The sequence below is a fragment of the Polyodon spathula genome, chromosome 6 (genome assembly GCF_017654505.1).
Source record: "Polyodon spathula isolate WHYD16114869_AA chromosome 6, ASM1765450v1, whole genome shotgun sequence".
NCBI classification, from domain to species: Eukaryota; Metazoa; Chordata; class Actinopteri; order Acipenseriformes; family Polyodontidae; genus Polyodon; species Polyodon spathula.
Window position 1 is genome coordinate 27,967,212 of NC_054539.1, and position 20,034 is coordinate 27,987,245.

A 20,034-nucleotide genomic window follows, 5' to 3' on the forward strand; every position below is an offset into this window, starting at 1 on the left:
ACAGCGGCATAAAAGCAGCAGGTTTTCACTCACTCGGGGTTGTGTGTTCGGTGAGAGGAGAACGGGATTGGAAACGGAGGTAATAATAGTGATAGTAAATAATAATATCAGCTCACTGGGTTTTCTGTGTACTCCATTTTGTTTGTTTCTGTATTTTGGCTAAAGTGCCAGGCCTGTGTTTTGTTTGTCTTACAACCTTTTATTTTCTGTCTGTTCATTTATTAAATGCTGAGCGAAAACAATCGCTCAGCTTCATCAAATTCCACCTCTCTTATTTTGTGTTGATTCCTGTTTCTGGTCTGACGTCATTTATTAAATGAAACCTAGACAAAATGTAGGACTTTTGTAAGCAGTCTTTAGTGAACATATATCTGTGGTGGATGTTTCAGTATCAAAGCAATGTACTGCAAAGTGCACCAGATTTTTGTTTTAAACGCAGGATTTTTTTTTTTCCTCTCTCATATAGCAAGCATTACCCTCCCTACTCTTTAAATGTGGCCTCCATGTGGCTGAAGTTAGGAAGGCTGTATATAGGATTGGAAAAGAAGTCTCTGGGAGTCGAAGCTTTAAAAAAGGTGAGGTCATTAAAAAATCACATCAGTGCTAGGATCAGCTGAATAGGTATATAAAATACACATTTTGAAAACACAAAGGTCGAGGTCAAGAACATGTCTCTTACAGGTCAGTAGACCTTCAGAAAATTGAAATTGTTTCTGTGTATTGTCTTGGTTATGTCATGGTGGTTACCTTGTGTATTCATTTTGTGACAGAACCACTTTAACGCAATGTGACGGCCATACCATCCTCATGGTCTACTGAAGATACTTGAGACAGTGTGTTGCAGGTTCATACTTTTTCCCTGGCACATGTAAACTGGTCAAGTGATTTTTGAACAGCACAGTACAGCAGTGGTCGGCAGGGCTGTATCAAGGGCTGAGCGAGAGCTGAACTTCATTTTAATGTTACCGCAAGGGCGCTGTCGTGGGGAATTCTCCGTATGACCTTCATATATTTCTTGCGAGTAAGCAGAAAATTCAGTGTTTAGCAATATCAATTCCAAAGTACAGTACTTGCTGATTGTAACGGTACATTTATGCCTTGCTTTGGTACTGGAATCCTTAAATGATAGACAGAAATGCAGAATAACATAAAACAAAATTCAAAAGTAGCATTTTTTTATTTTATTTTTTTGTTTAATGCTTCATTGCATTATGACAAATTCAGTGAGAAATGGCACTTTTCTACATAGACAGGAACACAGAATAACATCAAACAAAATTCAAAAGTAACATGCATTTTTATTTTTTATGTCATTGCGTTATGACAAATTTAATGAGAAAAATGGCACTTTTGTTCTTTGGCCTGCCATCAAATTTAATTACCAACTATTTGCGGTACAGTTTAATACCTTACCAAAGTTACAGTAGCACCATTCTAGCTGTGTTTTATTTCTTTTTTCAATGTATGTTTGTGAATGTAAAGTGGAAAAAATATATATTTGTTTTTCATTTCTATTAGGCCATAGCGATTATGGAGGTGGCCCATGGAAAGGACCACCATTACATAGCAGAGATCAAGAAAGAGCTTGAAGATCACTAATTAAAAATAAGTTCCTTTTTCAGATTAAAAATACAATTATGACCTGGTAACTTGTTAACCTTTTTCCTTGGTAATGCCAACTGCCTTCTTTGTCAAAGGTTCCACTTTAGACTGGTGTGGTGATGTTACTAAAACAATGCCTTTGTAAATTGTTACTATACTTATTTGTTATGAGGAAGGTAACTTTGGAACATTTTTGTGGGAAACTTCCAGTTTGTTTTAACTAGTAAAGCACCTTTTTGTTTCTTTTTTTTTTTTTTTTTTTTTTGTAAGTTCAACATATTTTTTTATTTTTTTATTTTTTTTACAACAGGGCAAATTTTTGTTAACCTTGGCATGACAGTCATGCAAAGTGCTGACACTGCCAGTGGTGATCAGTCTGCTGTGTTGAATGGCCAGTTGACGTATAAATGTGTCACCCTTTCCTGTTTTGGGGTAAAAACAAAAAGGACAATAGTATAATTGTGGAATGACCTTCTGTCCCAGAGAAGGCCCATATGCTGGAAGGCCTGGGGTGAAGAGACAGGCAGCGGTGTACATTACCACAAAAGTGCAGATGGATTATTTTAAATCACAAAAGGTTCAGTTCTCTTCTTGAATTCAGGAGACGAGCTAAACCAGCCAAACCTTTAGTGACCTGTTCTTGCTGCAGGTTGCTTTGATACAAGGCAGAGGGTTAACAATGACAGGCAGCATATTCACAGTAATGCTGTTAATGTATTTATTGTACTGGCTATATGGCATGAAGGTTAGTGGATGCATACAGTAGTTTGATTGTTGTTGTTTTTATTTGTCATGTATGTGCACTACAACAATAAAAAAAAAAAAAAAAAAATGGAATGAAAAACAAAAAACAAGTTTTTGTATTTGCCATGTTTAAAAAGCAACCATTCACAGTACTACAATAGTGTAGTTTCTTGAATTGTGTATTTGTATATTGTGCTAAGCTTAGTTAGTCCAATCAATTTCCTGAAACAATACAGTCTGCGCTGGCTCATCGGGATACTGATATTCGGGATCCTGGTAATCGGGATTTCTGCTTAAATGGGAAAGTTTCCAAAACTATTGATTGGTTAATATGGAATGAGGATACCACCTTTGGCAAAAAGGATGGATTTGTTCCTAATATAACCCGTAAACGTGGTAAAATGTAAACAACAAGAGAGGTGGAGTTTGGTGGAGCTGAGCGAATGCTTTCGCTTAGCATTTAATAAGTGAACAGAATGGTAAATAAAAAGGTTGTAACAAACAAAAAACACAGGACACGGCACATTTGCCAAAACAAAACAGACTATCAGACAAAACACGGTGAGCTTCTATTTTTCTTAATAAGATTACAATTACCTCCGTCTCCAATCCCGTTCTCCACTCATCGAACACACAGCCCCGAGTGGGTGAAAACATGCTGCTTTTATGCAGCTGTACTGAGACTCAACTGCTAATCAATCATTCAATTGGAGTCGCGGTACAACTGCATGTGAATTAATAAAATGCAATTCCCCGTGCTCACATATTACATTTTACTTACACGTGAAGTGCTGTGCAATCCTCGTGCCTAAATACAAATATACATTTTAAACACTCGTGTTACAGACCTGTTTATATCTCGTGTACCGATGATTATACACCAACATTAAAACATAACACAAAATATACACAGGGTAGGCACTTTGCCACAGGGACCCATAAGGGCCCGCAGTACCAGTTCTAGATCCCACTTGGGGACCATACTTTTCATGGGAGGACGAAGCCTCTGAGCCCCTTTAAGAAATTGCACTGCCAAGAAATGTGCCCCAGGGGAGACAGAGTAAATTCTGTCATGGCACACTGATATTACTGCCAGGTATACCTTCAAAGTGGATGCTGATTTTCCTGCGTCAAACAAGTGTTGTAAGAAGGTTAATATCATCTCAACTGGGCAAGTCACAGTCTTGGAAAACTTTCCATTTATATGATTACTGGGCTCTAGTGCTGGGCGCCCTAGCAGACTGTAGTGTTTCTACTACTGCATCTGGCAAACCTCATCTAAATAGACGGCTCTGTTCAACGGCCAGACCTAGAGTTGGAGCTGGGCTGGGTTCAGGTGCCATAATAGCCCCTCCACTTGGCTCAGGAGGACCTTGCGCAGTGGGAGCTGCCACGGCTGATCCAACAACATGTCAGAGAGGAGAGCAAACCAGGGGCGTCTCGGCCATCTGGGTGCAACCAGCAAAACCTGTGCTCTCTCCACCCTGATCCTCTCTAGTGTCAGGGGTAATAATGGTATCGGAGGGAATGCATATAATAGCCCCTGTGGCCAGGGGTGAGCTAGCGTGTCTACTCCCAGGGGAGAACCATACGGGGCAATGAGTGGACTCGGCTGTGGCAAAAAGGTTGACGCATGCCGGTCAAAACCTTTCCCAAATCTGTTTCACCACTTGAGGATGCAGCCTCCACTCCGAGCTGTCTGGAGCTCTTCTGGACAGGAGGTCTGCTGACTTGTTGTCCACATCGGGAGGTGAAATGCCCTGATGGAACTCAAGTTTCTGTACGTCCAGGACAGGAGTCTGTGCACTGCGTGGTGAAGGCCTGGCGAGCGCAGGCCGCCTTGGTGGTTTATGTAGGCTATCACTGTAGTATTGTCCATCCGGACCAGCACCAAATTCACTGCTTGCAGCTCTTGGGCATTTATGTGCGCTTGCTGCCAATGTCCCTTCCACTGACCTCTTTTTCCTCTCACATTCCAGACCGCTCCCCAGCTCAGGCTGGAGGCGTCTGCAGTGATCACTTAGATTGCCAGGACTGAGCCACCTCTCCACCTCTCTCAATGTTCGCCATTGTCTGGACACTCGCACCAGCCGGTACCTATCTCGGACCGGGTGCACCTTGAGCGTATTTACCCAGGCTTGAAGCAGGCACATTCTCAGCAGCCCTAGTGGAAGGATTCTTGAGGCAGCTGCCATTAGCCCCAACAACCTTTGATATACCTTGACCTGTAAGAGAGCATCCTCTCTGAATAGGGAGAGTGTGGCCTCCAATTACCGAATAGGAACACTGTGGACTGAGACGGTATGAAGTTGTTCTTCTGTTGATGTATTGAGAGCCTTAACTTCGTCATATGATCTATGACCTGTTTTGTGCGACTCTGCGCGTGCTTTTGAATGCACGCAAGCTGGCCAATTGTCCAGCTAGTTCAGGATCCGAATACCCTGCAGCCTGAGTGGAGCCAGTGCTGCATCCATGCACTTTGAAAAAGTGCAGGATGCCAGCGAGAGGTCAAAAGGCAGCACGCAGAATTCGTATACGTTGCCTTGAAAGGTGAAGCTCAGATATTTTCTGTGCACAGGACGGATCGGGATGTTAAAGTAAGCGTCTTGCTGGTCGATCGATGTGAACCAATCGCCCGGTTGGACAGACTGGATTATACGCTGTGCTGTCAACATGTTGAACTTCCTCTGTTTGAGAAACAAGTTAAGGACCCTGAGGTCTATAATTGGTCTGAAACCGCCGACCCTTTTGGGTACCAGGAAGTACCTGGAGTAAAAGCCGCTGAGGTTATCGCTTGGGCTTACCAAGCATACAGCGTATTTCCTTTGAAGATTGGCGATCTCGTGTTGGAGTATGGCCCTCGCTGGTTCGACGGTGATGGGGAGCACACCCTTGAAGGGTGGCAGACCTATGCGGAATTGTAGATCGTATCCGTGTCTCATGGTCGGTAGCACCCAGGTCTCCTGGGTGCAGCCTTGCCAATGGTCACTGCCATTGTCAGTCTGGTTGTGGGGGGGTTTGGTGGTAGCTGGGGCCCCTCAGGGGCAGTCTCCCTTGGGCTTGGGAGGGGGCGGGTCTTTCTTAGGTCCTGGCCTCGGTTTCCAGCCGGAGAACCGGTTACCCCATGCCTGCGGTGATCACCTGCCTCTGGCACTGCCTCTGGCTACTTGTCTGCTCTGGGGTGGAGGCCGATGTTCAGACCCTTTCAGCCCAGCAGCCTGCACATGCCACATTGGGCGTTGACGGTAAGCCGGAAGGCGCGAAAATTTGGAGGCGACCTCCATGGCCTTGTGGGAACTCTCAAGGCTCACATCAATGGTCGCTCCAAAAGTCTTCCCCGGTGTAATTGCGTCGTCCAGTAGCGGCACCTTCTTGGTCTCCACGACCTTGGCTTGTGTCAGCCACAAATGCCAGTGGGTAGCCACCATTGCAGCCCGTGTAGCCGCGCTAGCAAAGCCTGAGTATTGAGAGGGGCGCTAGGCTTGAGCTGTTTTTTTGGTTTTTTTTTTGGTCACTGTGACCGATTAAATTTGCGTAGTGGACGACGCCGCAAGCCCGCAGAGTCTCCTTTCAGCACCACAACAGCTCCTGACACGTATAACAACTACACGAGGCCTCATGCAGTGAAAAAAGAGTAATGGCCGCCACCAATCTCAGAAGAGGGGTCGAAACCAGCTCTAGTCAGTAAACTGATGTGAGAATAAGGCGAGAGCACTCTTTAGTAACCATCGAAAGTGCGATTTTACAGTGGAATTTTTATAAATTTGCAGATAAACTCCAACAAATCAGCCAATTCAAGAAAGCAAAATGCAATCTGACTTGTCTCAGTGAATTGAGAGAGAAAATGGCGATGTGCCACTGTGAGGACATCCCTCTTCAACAGGACTTCCCCCTCACACCAGAGCACTGATAGGGCAGCTTTTTTATATATGCTCAGTGATTGACGGTCAGAGAGGCTCTTCCCATTCGGTAATGTTTGTCATTCAGATTGTAAGGGAACTGAGTTTACACATCCAGTAATATACCACTTTTGCAGTTTTGATTTATTATACTAGTATGAATTTTTTATTTAGTTAAGTTACATACTGGGAACGTGTTAATGTTGGTTACTCTTAAGTACCTGCACAGTGCCTAAGCAATAGTACGATACTGTACGGTATAATTTGTATGGTACACACGGCAGTGGACCTAGTACTGTAGACATGATACCGTGCACGTGGCAGGGTACAGTGCACATGGTATGGTACCGGTATGGTAACCTTGTTCACTGGGAACGGAGGTAGGTCTATGACCTACAGTTACTGAAAAAGTAATATATAGGGATGCCCACCTATATACAGTGGCTCTCAAAAGTATTCACCCCCCCCTTGGACTTTTCCACATTTTATTTTAAAAAGAGTTTTTGCCACTGATCAACACAAAAAAAGTCCATAATGTCAAAGTGAAAAATAAAATAAGCAAAACTGGCCTTTATGGGAGAGTGGCAAAAAGAAAACCATTGTTGAAAAAAAAAACATTCATCAAATCTCAGCTAGAGTTTGCCAGAAGGCATGTGGGAGACTCTGAGACAAGAGGAAGAAGATTCTATGGTCTAATGAGACCAAAATAGAGCTTTTTGGCCTCAACACTAAGCGCTATGTTTGACGCAAGCCTAACACCGCACATCATCCTGAGAACACCATCCCTACCGTGAAGCATGGTGGTGGCAGCATCATGCTATGGGGAAGCTTCTCTGCGTCAGGGCCTGGAAAGATTGTGAAGATACAGGGCAAAATGGATGCAGCAAAGTACAGATAAATCCTGGAGGAAAACCTGCTGAAGTCTGCAAGAGACCTGGGACTTGGGAGAAGATTCATCTTCCAGCAGGACAATGACCCCAAACATACAGCCAAAGCCACACTAGAGTGGCTTAAAAACAAAAAGGTCAATGTCCTGGAGTGGCCCAGTCAAAGCCCAGACCTCAATCCAACTGAGAATATGTGGAAAGAGTTGAAAATTGCTGTTCACGAAAGGTCTCCATCCAACTTGACGGAGCTTGAGCAATTTTACAAAGACTGGGCAAAAATTGCAGTGTCCAGATGTCCAAAGCTGGTAGAGATTTATCCAAGTAGACTCATGGCTGTAATTGCTGCTAAAGGTGCCTCTACCAAATATTGACTCAAGGGGGTGAATACTTATGCAATCAATTATTTTCTGTTTTGTATTTGTAATTCATTTAGAACAATTTGTAGATTTGATTTTTCACTTTGACATTATGGACTTTTTTTGTGTTGCTTAGTGGCAAAAACTCCTTATTAAATCCATTTTGATTCCATGTTGTAACACAGTAAAATGTGTAAAAGTCCAAGGGGGGTGAATACTTTTGAGAGCCACTGTAGCTTCTGGCTAGCCACCACAGCCCTAAGATTGGAGGCATCCCGCTGGCACTGCTGAGACTGGCACTAGAAACCAGAGCGGCAACGAAACACTGAACAGTCAGACCCGAAGCAGAGCTGAGCCCAGCAATTGCTAGGGAATCAGCAAAAGGTAACCTTGTTCGTTGTACAGAGTACCGGCAGGAATGGGAGCAGGTCTGGGACCTACAGTTACCATGGGAGCAATTTATAGGAATGAGGAAAGCATACTATTAGATCCCTAATAGTCTTCACACCAAATCTACAAGCAGAACTAATCAGGCAACAAGAACCTGTGGGAAAGGCTGCAAGCAGCTTAGCCCAAAGCACACGTCTTGGTCCAACGCAGGACTGCTGAGCGCAGAAGCTGTGTTTGTATTTCTGTGAAAAACACATTTTCTCACACAATACAGTAACAACTTGGTTACCAGTAATGTTATATAATTTTGTAACAAAAAAAAAATATATTTTTTTAACTTCAAACGAAGCTAGCAGCCTGAGAGAGAACTCAAGTAGCCGACTTAAGGTTGTTCGATCCTGGTGAAGGGGCGATGGGGACTGTGGGACTAATGAAAACCATGGCTGAGTGAACAATACCTCTAAACAGTATTCACTATAAGCACATACAATAATCACATTAAATAGTGTAAATACACAAGTGAATAAGCAGACATAAGTAATGATTAGGGCCCCATGAAATTATTTTTATTTTTTATAATTTTACATTTTATTTTTCACAAATGTAATTTTATTTAATTTTTCGCAAATGTCATTTTATTTCATTTCGTTTAATTTTTCACAAATGTCATTTTATTACAGATACAAATTAATAAAACTACTGAAATAGCTTTATATAAATAATAGTATAGTATACTTCATGTTTTAACTATATGCATATGTTTTATCAAACATTATCCTATTTATTTATTTATTTTTCTTAAATTTAGTCATTGCCAATGATTTTTACCCCAGTTTTAACCTCAATTTGGACTCGCCAATTGTGCTATTAAATCCTGGTTTATCATTGCAATCCCCCGGTGACTCTGGAAATGGTGGCTGACACATGTTCCTGCCAAGCTGTCATTTTTCGCACTGCGGTTCCACAGCGAAGCCATCGGACCTATAGTGCCAGAGGACAACACAGATCTGAATGGCTCCACTGCAGACCTGCAGACACCCTATCAGCCACAGGGGTCGCTGGTGCGCGGTGAACCGTGGATTGCCCTGCCGACCTAAGTCTTCCCTACCCGGGCGCCGCTCTGCCAAGTGTGTGCCGCCCAATTCTGTCATGGTCGGCAATGATATCCTATTTTGTTTTTAACATTTTGACAAACAGACCTTGCACAGAAAAATATCTTAGTTCCCATAATTTCTTAGCGGTATTATATAATATATATATATATATATATATATATATATATATATATATATATATATATATACACACACACACAGTACTGTGAAAAAGTTTTAGGTGGTGTGAAAAAATGCTGTAAAGTAAGAATGCTTTCAAAAATAGACATGTTAATAGTTTATATTTATCAATTAACAAAATGCAAAGTGAGTGAACAGAAGAAAAATCTACATCAAATCCATATTTGGTGTGACCACCCTTTGCCTTCAAAACAGCATCAATTCTTCTAGGTACACTTGCACACAGTTTTTGAAGGCACTTGGCAGGTAGGTTGGCCCAGACATTTTGGAGAACTAACCACAGTTCTTCTGTGGATTTAGGCAGCCTCAATTGCTTCTCTCTCTTCATGTAATCCCAGACAGACTCGATGATGTTGAGATCAGGGCTCTGTGGGGGTCATACCAGCACTTCCAGGTCTCCTTCTTCTTCTTTACGCTGAAGATAGTTCTTAATGACTTTCGCTGTATGTTTGGGGTCGTTGTTATGCTGCAGAATAAATTTGGGGCCAATCAGATGCCTCCCTGATGCTATTGCATGATGGATAAGTATCTGCCTGTACTTCTCAGCATTGAGGAGACCATTAATTCTGACCAAATCCCCAACTCCATTTGCAGAAATGCAGCCCCAAACTTGCAAGGGACCTCCACCGTGCTTCACTGTTGCCTGCAGACACTTTTTTGTGTACCACTTTCCAGCCCTTCGGCGAACTGCCTTCTGCTACAGCCAAATATTTCAAATTTTGACTCATCAGTCCAGAGCACCTGCTGCCATTTTTCTGCACCCCAGTTCCTGTGTTTTTGTGCATAGTTGAGTCGCTTGGCCTTGTTTCCACGTCGGAGGTATGGCTTTTTGGCCGCAAGTCTTCCATGAAGGCCACTTCTGACCAGACTTCTCTGGACAGTAGATGGGTGTACCAGGGTCCCACTGTTTTCTGCCAATTCTGAGCTGATGGCACTGCTGGACATCTTCCAATCGCGGAGGGAAGTAAGCATGATGTGTCTTTCATCTGCTGCAGTAAGTTTCCTTGGCTGACCACTGCGTCTACGGTCCTCAAAGTTGCCCGTTTCTTTGTGCTTCTTAAAAAGAGCTTGGACAGCACATCTGGAAACCCCTGTCTACCTTGAAATTTCTGCCTGGGAGAGACCTTGCTGATGCAGTATAACTACCTTGTGTCTTGTTGCCTTGCTCAGTCTTGCCATGGTGTATGACTTTTGACAGTAAACTGTCTTCAGCAACCTCACCTTGTTAGCTGAGTTTGGCTGTTCCTCACCCAGTTTTATTCCTCCTACACAGCTGTTTCTGTTTCAGTTAATGATTGTGTTTCAACCTACGTATTGAATTGATGATCATTAGCACCTGTTTTGTATAATTGTTTAGTCATACACCTGACTATATGCCTACAAAATCCCAGACTTTGTGCAAGTGTACCTAGAAGAATTGATGCTGTTTTGAAGGCAAAGGGGGGTGGTCACACCAAATATGGATTTGATTTAGATTTTTCTTCAGTTCACTCACTTTGCATTTAGTTAATTGATGAATATAATCTATTACCATGTCTATTTTTGAAAGCAATCTTACTTTACAACATTTTTTCACACCTGCCTAAAACTTTTGCACAGTACTGTTTATACTGCCTTATTATTGTGGGGTTGTCATAATAATTGCACATACAGCTGCATACATCCCCTCATCCTCAAATTCTTTGCAGCATTATTTAATTGTTATGTATGGTTTAGGCATTTTAGAAACAAGTGTCTTTTCTTCCGTCACCATTTTTTCCCCCCAAATGACTCGCTCCAAATTATACATCTGCGCAAATACTAGTCAGAGCTTCCGTTTCCCCTCAGTCTATGGTAACAGCTGAGCCTTGACAACTACGAATGCAAGTATTTATTTAAAGTATTTTCTGTATAAACCTCAAAATTACAAAATGTCACTCTGTTTGTTTTATAATGATTTTTCATGTTATTTCTTTTTATATTTGCATTTCGTTTTATTTAGATGTTACATTTTGTGTTATTTAGTAATTGCGAAAAACACTGTGCTCTAGTAATGATACTTATCTGTTTGTAGATCTCTCCTGCTTTCAGGTCAGTAAATGGAAAAATATTTATAACGTTTGTGTCGGCAATCCTTTTATCCCTTTTGGAACTGGCATTACTACGTCACAGGCACTACGTGCAGCTTTGATATGTCTTAGTCATGTGATCACAGTCTTTAGGTTAAATACCTATTAGGCAATGGTTACACTTCGTACTTGGTAGGGAATGTGGAATTTTAAATTGCTGCAAATATTTTCCATTATTATATATTCGAATAGTTGGGCTAACAAATATAACAGGGTATCTGAAACAGGAGTAAGTTACAGATATGGATTGTACAAAGCATTATTCTGTCCTATTTTTCCACATATCCATCCAACATATAATTGTACATTAACTAAAAATTCTGTATTTCAACACAGTATAATTGTTGGGACTCCCCGTTGATTTAAAGATAACGTAGAATTTTTATTGAATTTCATTTTATTACATTTGCTATTCTGTATGATTCTAGGTTCTGTTGACTGGGCCACGTCTCAAAGTAACTGCAATGAAACATAGCTGTCAGGTTAAAGGGTGTTTACCTTTGCGAGTGAAGCTGCTGTGGTGTTTTTCAACTTGCCTGTCTGCTTCTGCAATATCACCCACCAACACGACAAAAAAAGAAGCCTGCAGAAATATAGAACATTGTCTCAATCCGCACCTAAATCACTACCATATAATGAAGTTTGGAACAGGCCTAAACACAAAAGCATGACATAGCTGTGTTTGTAATTTGTGAGAGGTGGTCCTGTCTTTACCTGGTTTGAGCGTGCTTTAAGCTTTCCTGAGAATCCTAAATATCAGAGCTGAACATGCCTTCCAACTATATTAGAATGACATTCGAAGCTACTTACTCTTTAATGTTTAACTTAAAAGACCAGTTGACACTATTTTCAAAAAAACTATTGTATGTACTATACCATTTTAAATATACACACATTATTTATAATTGTAGCCCGGTCCATGCAAAAAAAGTAAAAGATGGAACTATTCTGATGTCACAGATGCTGTCAATAGACTTATTTTCTTGTAACACTGCAGCCATTCTGAATTTGTTTAAAGAGACAGTACGCAGCAGACAAGGGGAACAATTAAAATAATGTTTTATTGCATGTTGTGAGTAGGAATGACAGAGGTATTTTTCAAAAAAAGCTTTGTTACATTAATGTAAACAAGGAAGCAAAAGTAAAAGCATATACAAATAGAATTATATACAAAATGTGACTAAAGTTGTATGTGAAAGGTACAGTATGTTCTACCAGTGAAAAGGCAGGAGTCAAAGTATTTAAACAGAAATACAAAAAGAAGAGAAATGCATCTGGATACAGTGCAAAAAAAATACTGTCAACGATTTCAGTTATATCAACACATAACTGGCAAGCATAATCTTATATACCAATTTGAGTAACTTTACATTGAGTATAAAAACAGCATGCATGGTTAAAAGATTTTTTAATCATAATATTAAAACAAAGTAACAACATTCATAACTCTTTCTGCTTATCTCGGACAACTCTCTCGGCATCACACACATTAAAGATATATATGAACAGACATTTTTATTAGTCACTTTTAGGCTACTGCTTGCAACATCCAAAAAGTATTCGGATGGTAGGATCTTATTTGCTGCCTTTTGAAAACAATGTCAATAATAATAATAATAATAATAATAATAATATGAAAATAACATTTAAGACATCTTCAGAGAAACTGCTCCTCTGTCCCATAATCAAAATGTCTTTGTCATCAGTTATCAAACTATTTCTAATGACTTTGAATGCTTTCACTATTAAAGACTATGTGGTTGTAAGTAAAGGTAATGCTTATAAAATGTGAAAGGGTGACTAGCTCTTGCTCTAGACGTGGTATTATGTGTGTATTGTAGCCTATATTTTCTTCTGTCTTTCTTTCTTCTGTTCCCCAAGAGTTTCCTGTGCAGACACTTTTAATTGTGTCACAGTAAGTTTTATACTGGTTTTGAGATGTTGATGGCTGGCTCCTGAGAACTTAGTGTTTACCACCAAACTCAATTCGTACCTGTGACCCAAAATAGCTTCTAGGTAAAGTATTTCTCTCCCTAGCCTCCACGTTGACCACAGAGCTTTATGAACGTTCTGAAAAGACATATATTCTTTCAGAAAGTTCTTAACAAATTGTAATGTTAGTTATTACATTTTGACATTAGGAGCTAGTAGCAGTTGTTTTTGATTAAAATGTGTGTCATCTAGGGGTTAAATGAAAAAAAAAAACCTGAATAAATGAGCAGTCAATATGTTTTTATCTTTTTGAATTTGCATTTGTATAAAACATTGAAATACTATATCCAATTAATTTGGGATATGTTTTATTAGTTGACTCCAACATTTACTGACTGACAAAATTGGACTGAGAAAATAACATAGCTAAGGCACTCCATTATTCAGGTTAAAACGACATGGGAGAAGTCTAACATTCTGACAGCACTTTGTCCACACACCAAAGTCAACGTATATGTAGTGAAAGTGATCTATTACATTATGTTCAGCCTCCCCTCATGGTATCCCTGTTCATCCTGGTTCAAGGATATGGATAAACAATTCCATTACTGCACTGTAATTTATAACATGGCTGAAAAGCAAACAATCAGCACCACAGCAATGTAAAAACAGTAGGTCCCAGAAGCCGCTCTACAGTCACATTGGCGTTCAGGAGCAGAAACATGGATTATCTACAGAGGACACTTGTTTACAATATTCAAGGCCTAACAACCCAAAAAGGCAGGAAAAACAGAACTGCTATAAAACATTTGTGTTTATAAAAAGTTTATATAATCTTTCATATTGTTTCAGAGACTTTAAAAATTAGGCAAAGGCAGCTTGGTCACATCATCACTGCACAACGACAACTTTTTTTTTTTTTTTTTTTTTTTTTTTTTTAATAAAGTCATTATAATTCAGGGTGAAGGAACAATGGCAGGTTGGTTGGTTACTTAAATAAGGGAACTTTGTATTCATATGTTGGTTAATTGAATAACTAAAATTAACCCAGGCTTGATGTCCTGTCTCTCTCTAAGTTAAATTGGGAAACTAATGAGACACAATGTATGAATAATAGTTCCCTTTAGAAATAGAAATAGTCAATGTAGGCAATGTATTCTTGGTTCCAACATTGCACTGTACTGATAGGGCAGTTTTGACCGGTTGTTTACATTTCCGACTGTAGTTTATTATTTTGTAGTTTTATGAATTTGAAACCCAACAATTTAACTTTAATCAAGTGAGAACACACAGAAGCAGTTAAGTTAGATAAACTGTAGGAATGCATAGTGTAATAATTTATAAAGACTGAAATTAAAAATAAAATTGTTTTGTACCAGAGTAAAGATTTTAAACGTCACTTAAAATGTTAGAGTACATCTGAAATACAGATACAAAGTACAAGGCATAGTCTCACAATAAGTAATGTTTACCCAATTTAAAGCATCCTGCAATTTCTTTATTTTCCTCTAGAGTTTTTTTTTTTTCATTTCTATGGTTCTACTGACCTCTGCTGGACCATGAAGTGTTTAAAACAGTGCTATTTAATGTGATGTTCTCGTCCCTACTTTCACTTTGAAATTCAATTGTTAATCAGAAGGTAATGTATGTTTTTCCATTTTTGTTAAAATGTTTTGATTCAATGCCACTGAAACGTCTCTATTTCATAGCAACGTCATTATAGATAAACACAGACAGCAACGCTACCTGAAATGGTGAATACCAAATGCTAGTAAAAGCTAGTAAAATATCTTTAGTAACTTCATAAATACAAATAGATAGACAAATAGATAAAATGCAAGGCCTGTGTTATTGTTTCATGTTTTGTTTTGTTCTTTTAGCAAAAGAACAGTACAGACATGCATAATGCATGATAATCAAACATAGTGTAATTTGTTTAAATGATTTTGTAAAATGAAATGCTAAGACCAAAAGACTGGAGGCAGTTTTTGCTATTGTTGTCTACTGAACCTGCACACTTTTATAGGTTATACTGGTTAACAAGGCTAAGGGTGAAATGTATTTTGGGGGAAAATACAAAGTCATGTCATACATAGAGCATCTTTTTAATTGTTTCTAAATAAATGTGTTAATTGTTTTTGTTTTACTGCATGCATCCTGGCACCTTCCGAGTAACATATATATATATATATATATATATATATATATATATATATATATATATATATATATATAATATATTTTTTCGATTTGCAAAAATGCTAAACCGGACTTCCTCAGTTTTGTGAACCTTTACTCTTAACAATTATCCTCACGGATTAACTGCAATAACAGTTGACATTATTGTATATTTTTTTCACATTTGTAAACTTGCGAAACTGTTTTGATTGATAACTAACTATACTTTTTGACACACAAAAAAAAAAACAATGTGATGTTTTTGTAAACCAGTTAAAAAAAAAAAAAAAAAAAAATATATATATATATATATATATATATATATATATATATATATATATATATATATATATATATATATATATATTATATGCTGAGAGCACTAAACAATATTTTACTATACTAAGAAGTGTTATTCAGATGTTTAAAGGTATATATTATTATGAAGGACATTAGTAAGAAAGTAGCATATATTCTTAATATCAGAACATCAAGTAATATATTGATGTTCAGACAGATTATATGTAACAAGGCGCTATTAACATGACAAGTGAAATGTACAAGGTTTGAAGTAATTAGGACCGAAGTACAACAGCAGTCAAATGGCAGACAGATTGTTCTCAATTCTATATTAGCCTGGAGTTTTTGAGGAACTGAATGAGAACCTGGTAGACAAATTTATACTGGGCGATAGTCTGGACCATTAAAATGCGTTTCTGCCTGAGATACTCCAGCATCATAGGGACATCCACTTTCTGGAAGAGAGAGAAAAATAGTGCTTAGTGGGACTTTGTGTGAGGTGATGGAAAAGTAATTTTACACAGTTCTGCACATGTGATGCACAAATGAAAACATAAAGTTCACTGACTGTCCTATATTACATGCAATAATTAAAATAAGGTGGGGATAATGCTAGAAATGCATTAACACAGAATGAATTACTACCCCTCAAAGGCACTAATGAAGCAGCTGGAGGGCTTAGTCACAATTACAGGACACACACTAGGCATGTTTTGTGTTCTTTTGAATGAAAACCAAGCATCCCATGAGGCATTGTATAAGGGGACAGTACCTCTGATAGGACAGTTTGTAAACAAGGAGGAAAATGCTTATTTTGAAAAATTTAAAATGTGTATTTCTAACAGTTTGTGGAATATGGCAAGAGGTTAAAAAATAAATGGTGACCACAGAACGATACCAAGAATCAAAGGTGACGGAGAGAATCAGCCGTTTACAAACTTGAAAAAATGGGCCCAATTTTGAAGCAAATGCACATTTTCAGAAAGAAATATAACAATTACATTTTAAAGAAGGCCTCATGTTAGGCAGTATTCGGTTTATTACAAACCTCATTGTGTTCCAAACAGCCGATCATCAGTTCTGTAAGGATAACGACTCCAGTCCTCCCCACCCCAGCACTGCAGTGCACTACAATGGGAGGATTGTTGCTCTTCGACGAGTCGAGCATGCTGTTGGTGTGACGACGCACAGACTGAATCTCCTCCAGATAGGCTGTAAGCAAAAAACAAGGGCCATTATTCCTCTAAATATAAAAATGTTAGTTACACTTGGAAGTTTTCTGTAGTGATGGATCTATATTTTAAAAGTGAATTTCTAGTGCATGATGCTGGTTTGTTATCAATGACTAATCCAATCCAATACGTATTGAATATACATGGCCTATAGGTGCATTCCAGGCCACTCTCATTATTATGACTATTACTCATTTGGCATATAAATAGTCTATATTTAGCAATCTTTTTCAACATAATATGCTCATACAAATTAAATAATTACAATTAGTTTCAATAAAAAGTAAAAACTGCTGAATACAAAATGGCAGAATAAAATCACTACAATCAGAACATCTAGTCATAACTATTTCTGCATATAACATAGTAGGGAATACAGTACAAGAGCCCAGGAGATTATGAGTAACATACAAATACAAAACATATCTTACATAAAAATCCTTGCACTTCTTCAGGACAACCATGATCCGGCCAATCAGTGTACTGCAAGTGCCACACGGTCCTCTCCTGTCCAGACAAAAGATGCTTGACCTTTAAACCTGTAGTTGCATAGCAACCAGAATCTGTGCGGAACTTGGTTGTCACTTTGAACTTGCCGTGGGTTGCCGAGTTGTGCTTGGAGCCTAGTTTAGGCCAGTACCTATGGCTCTTCGGCCTTCCACCCTCCTGAAATAAAAAAACAAATACTTCTAATACATATAACTAAATGTTTCAGTTTTCTTTTTTACTTTGTGAAAAGTGCAATGTAAAATTTGAACATCTGTGTCTGCAAGTAGGAAGGAGCTTTGAGTATAAGAAAAAAAAAACCCTCACTATGCCATTGAAGCTAGATTTTTTTTTTTTTTTTTTTCAAGTCAAGCTAATTATGACTATAACTGCCATCCAAACACTATTAATATACAGTATAATTCATATTATTAGATAGACTAGATCAAATTAATTCCATTTTATCTAAACATTGTGTATGAAGGCAGAGGGCTACATAAGCAAGCAGTCTTTGTATGCCACCTAGTGCCTGTAGTTTGTGTGTGCATGTATGCTCCTTTCCTGTGACAAAACTGCTCATTGTGAAATCTTGAAAATCAAACAGTGATATTTGTCTTCATTTTCAATTTTTTAATACATTACAGATGATGCATAGTCTGAAATACAACCATGCAGCACTGCAATCCAGTCTTTATTTCAAGCATTCTGTTTAATGTATTAATAGTAATTCTTTGACGTGCCTCCTCCGCGGTAACCATGGCTATGACATTCACTCCCTGCTCCCAGACCATCTGCCAGAAATCCTGGCACGTGTTTGGCAGGGGCCCTTGTGTGGCAATGTAGTGCCACTCCTCGCTGCGGATGCTCACCTGGGAATTTAAAGCATAGTCGCTGTCAGTCCATCACTGTCCAAAAGAGCCTCTCTCCCTGACTCTGTCATCATAACATTACATTGCCAGCTGTTCCACTGCTGGCCTGATCCCATAATTGCGCTTTATTTTCTGTGCTGTTAGAAACTAAACTAGACTCCATTAGAGTCAGTAAATACATTATAAGTCATGCATTTATAATTAAAATCTCTGTGTAATAACATCGCTCTAGAAAATAAAACAATGCACAGTTTTGGGGGCCAGGCAATAAGGAATGGGAGGTAACTGATCTTGGTTTGGCATACTCAATCATTACTCTGATGGGGTATCTGAATTTAGTGCTGGAAAAGCAGTCTGTTACTAGATATTTAGCACCTCCACAAAAAAATGTTGATAGATAGATAGATAGATAGATAGATAGATAGATAGATAGATAGATAGATAGATCTCAAGAACGGAAAGCTACACCATATCTTCCTCAAAACACATATATTTTTACACATGCAAATAAAACAAGACACCACACACATACATTGTCCTGCTTATTCAATCACAGAGCAGCACACTTAAGTACACAACATGGTACCAAGGCCTTTTTCTTTTATGACTGTCGATGAAGCAGCTCTGTAACAAATGAAAAGCTATTTAATCATTCTAGGTGGCCAGAAAATGTAAATTAAGTAAATCATGGAGGCTACTAGTTTTCAAGTATACTTATTCATTATAAAATCAATGTAATGCAGGTCTTTGATTTTTGTAGGGGAAACCACCATCATGCCAAATGGGGTAGCTGGGGTGGACAATGAAAGTACAGGTCAGCACAAAATGCAATGCACACCATAAACCAAACCTGGCTTTGAGATTTGTTGAGTTTCTTTCAGTGTTACCAAAGATCATGGAGTTCTGATTGAGTGTTTGAAGTTGTAGGTGATACACTATTCATACACACGTATTGCATCAGTGTATCAGTTTATGTTTTCTAGACTCTGGGACACGGTTCATCAAGGACAAACCGCTCTGCATGCTGTACAGCAATGAAAATGAAACCGTTATCGGAGTGCTTAAACGCTAGACAGCAAGTGGGTGTATTTTGTTTATCTTAACACTATCCTAATAACATCTTGATTGTTTATGCGTCTACTGGTAAAAGCAGCACTTGCAAGCCAGCAATCCCGTAGGGCTGCCTTTCGCGCAATGTGATCCCTGTATTGCTGCTCGGTGGAGACAGCTAACAGCCCCAGGCATCGGCTTCACACAACAGGCCAACAGGCTGTGTGAGAGCAGACTTCGCTTGCCAGCCAACACCAGGCTTCATCCTGGCACTTTCATAAAGGAATTATAAACATGTTTATAGAGACTGCCACAGGCAATGTATTGCTGCCTTCTCTGGAACAGGCACCGGTGGCCAATGTGCTATCTGAACTGTAGGATAAAAAACAGTCCCTTTACTGAGCCTGGTTGGCTTCACTTAAAAGTGAAACCTTTTTGTTTCTTTTCTTTTTTATTGTATTCCAAAAATTATAAAAGGCATCTTTATAGGCTAAAGCTATAAAAGTTAGAGTAAAAGTGAAAAACTTACTTTGGGTTAACCCTTGGGGTCCAAAGCTTTTGTTGGTGTTGAGCTTTAGTGCTAAACTGCAAACTGAAGTATTCAGTATAAGTAAATGTTACATACAGTGATTTTTTTTGTCTTGAATATACTGTTAGCCGTCTAAATGTCTGATGCTTGAAACTTCAGTAGTATTTATAGCACCTA

At 39.0% G+C, this 20,034-nt stretch overlaps 2 protein-coding genes across 7 annotated transcripts in view; one reads left to right on the plus strand and one right to left on the minus strand.

The window, feature by feature from the left end:
• The window catches only part of LOC121317101 (N-lysine methyltransferase SMYD2-like), a 99,641-nt gene that overhangs the window by 27,769 nt on the left and 51,838 nt on the right, over positions 1–20,034 (plus strand). Inside the window, exons 11-12 of one of the 4 annotated variants that reach the window (XM_041252705.1) lie at positions 467–575; positions 1,519–2,791. The exons of 2 other annotated variants lie outside the window; for them this stretch is intronic. In XM_041252705.1, the coding sequence (XP_041108639.1) occupies positions 467–575; positions 1,519–1,599 (190 nt within the window). In that variant the 3' untranslated portion in view covers positions 1,600–2,791. Of the gene's footprint in view, positions 1–466; positions 576–770; positions 1,491–1,518; positions 2,792–20,034 lie in introns of those variants that run through there. One more of the 4 variants, XM_041252707.1, reaches the window with a different exon arrangement.
• The window catches only part of LOC121317100 (tyrosine-protein phosphatase non-receptor type 14-like), a 109,587-nt gene continuing 105,338 nt past the window's right edge, over positions 15,786–20,034 (minus strand). For all 3 annotated transcript variants that reach the window (XM_041252702.1, XM_041252701.1, XM_041252704.1), the window contains 4 exons: positions 18,150–18,278; positions 17,355–17,589; positions 16,740–16,903; positions 15,786–16,146 (listed from right to left, as the gene is read on the minus strand). In XM_041252702.1, the coding sequence (XP_041108636.1) occupies positions 16,018–16,146; positions 16,740–16,903; positions 17,355–17,589; positions 18,150–18,278 (657 nt within the window). In that variant the 3' untranslated portion in view covers positions 15,786–16,017. The remainder of the gene's footprint in view (positions 16,147–16,739; positions 16,904–17,354; positions 17,590–18,149; positions 18,279–20,034) is intronic.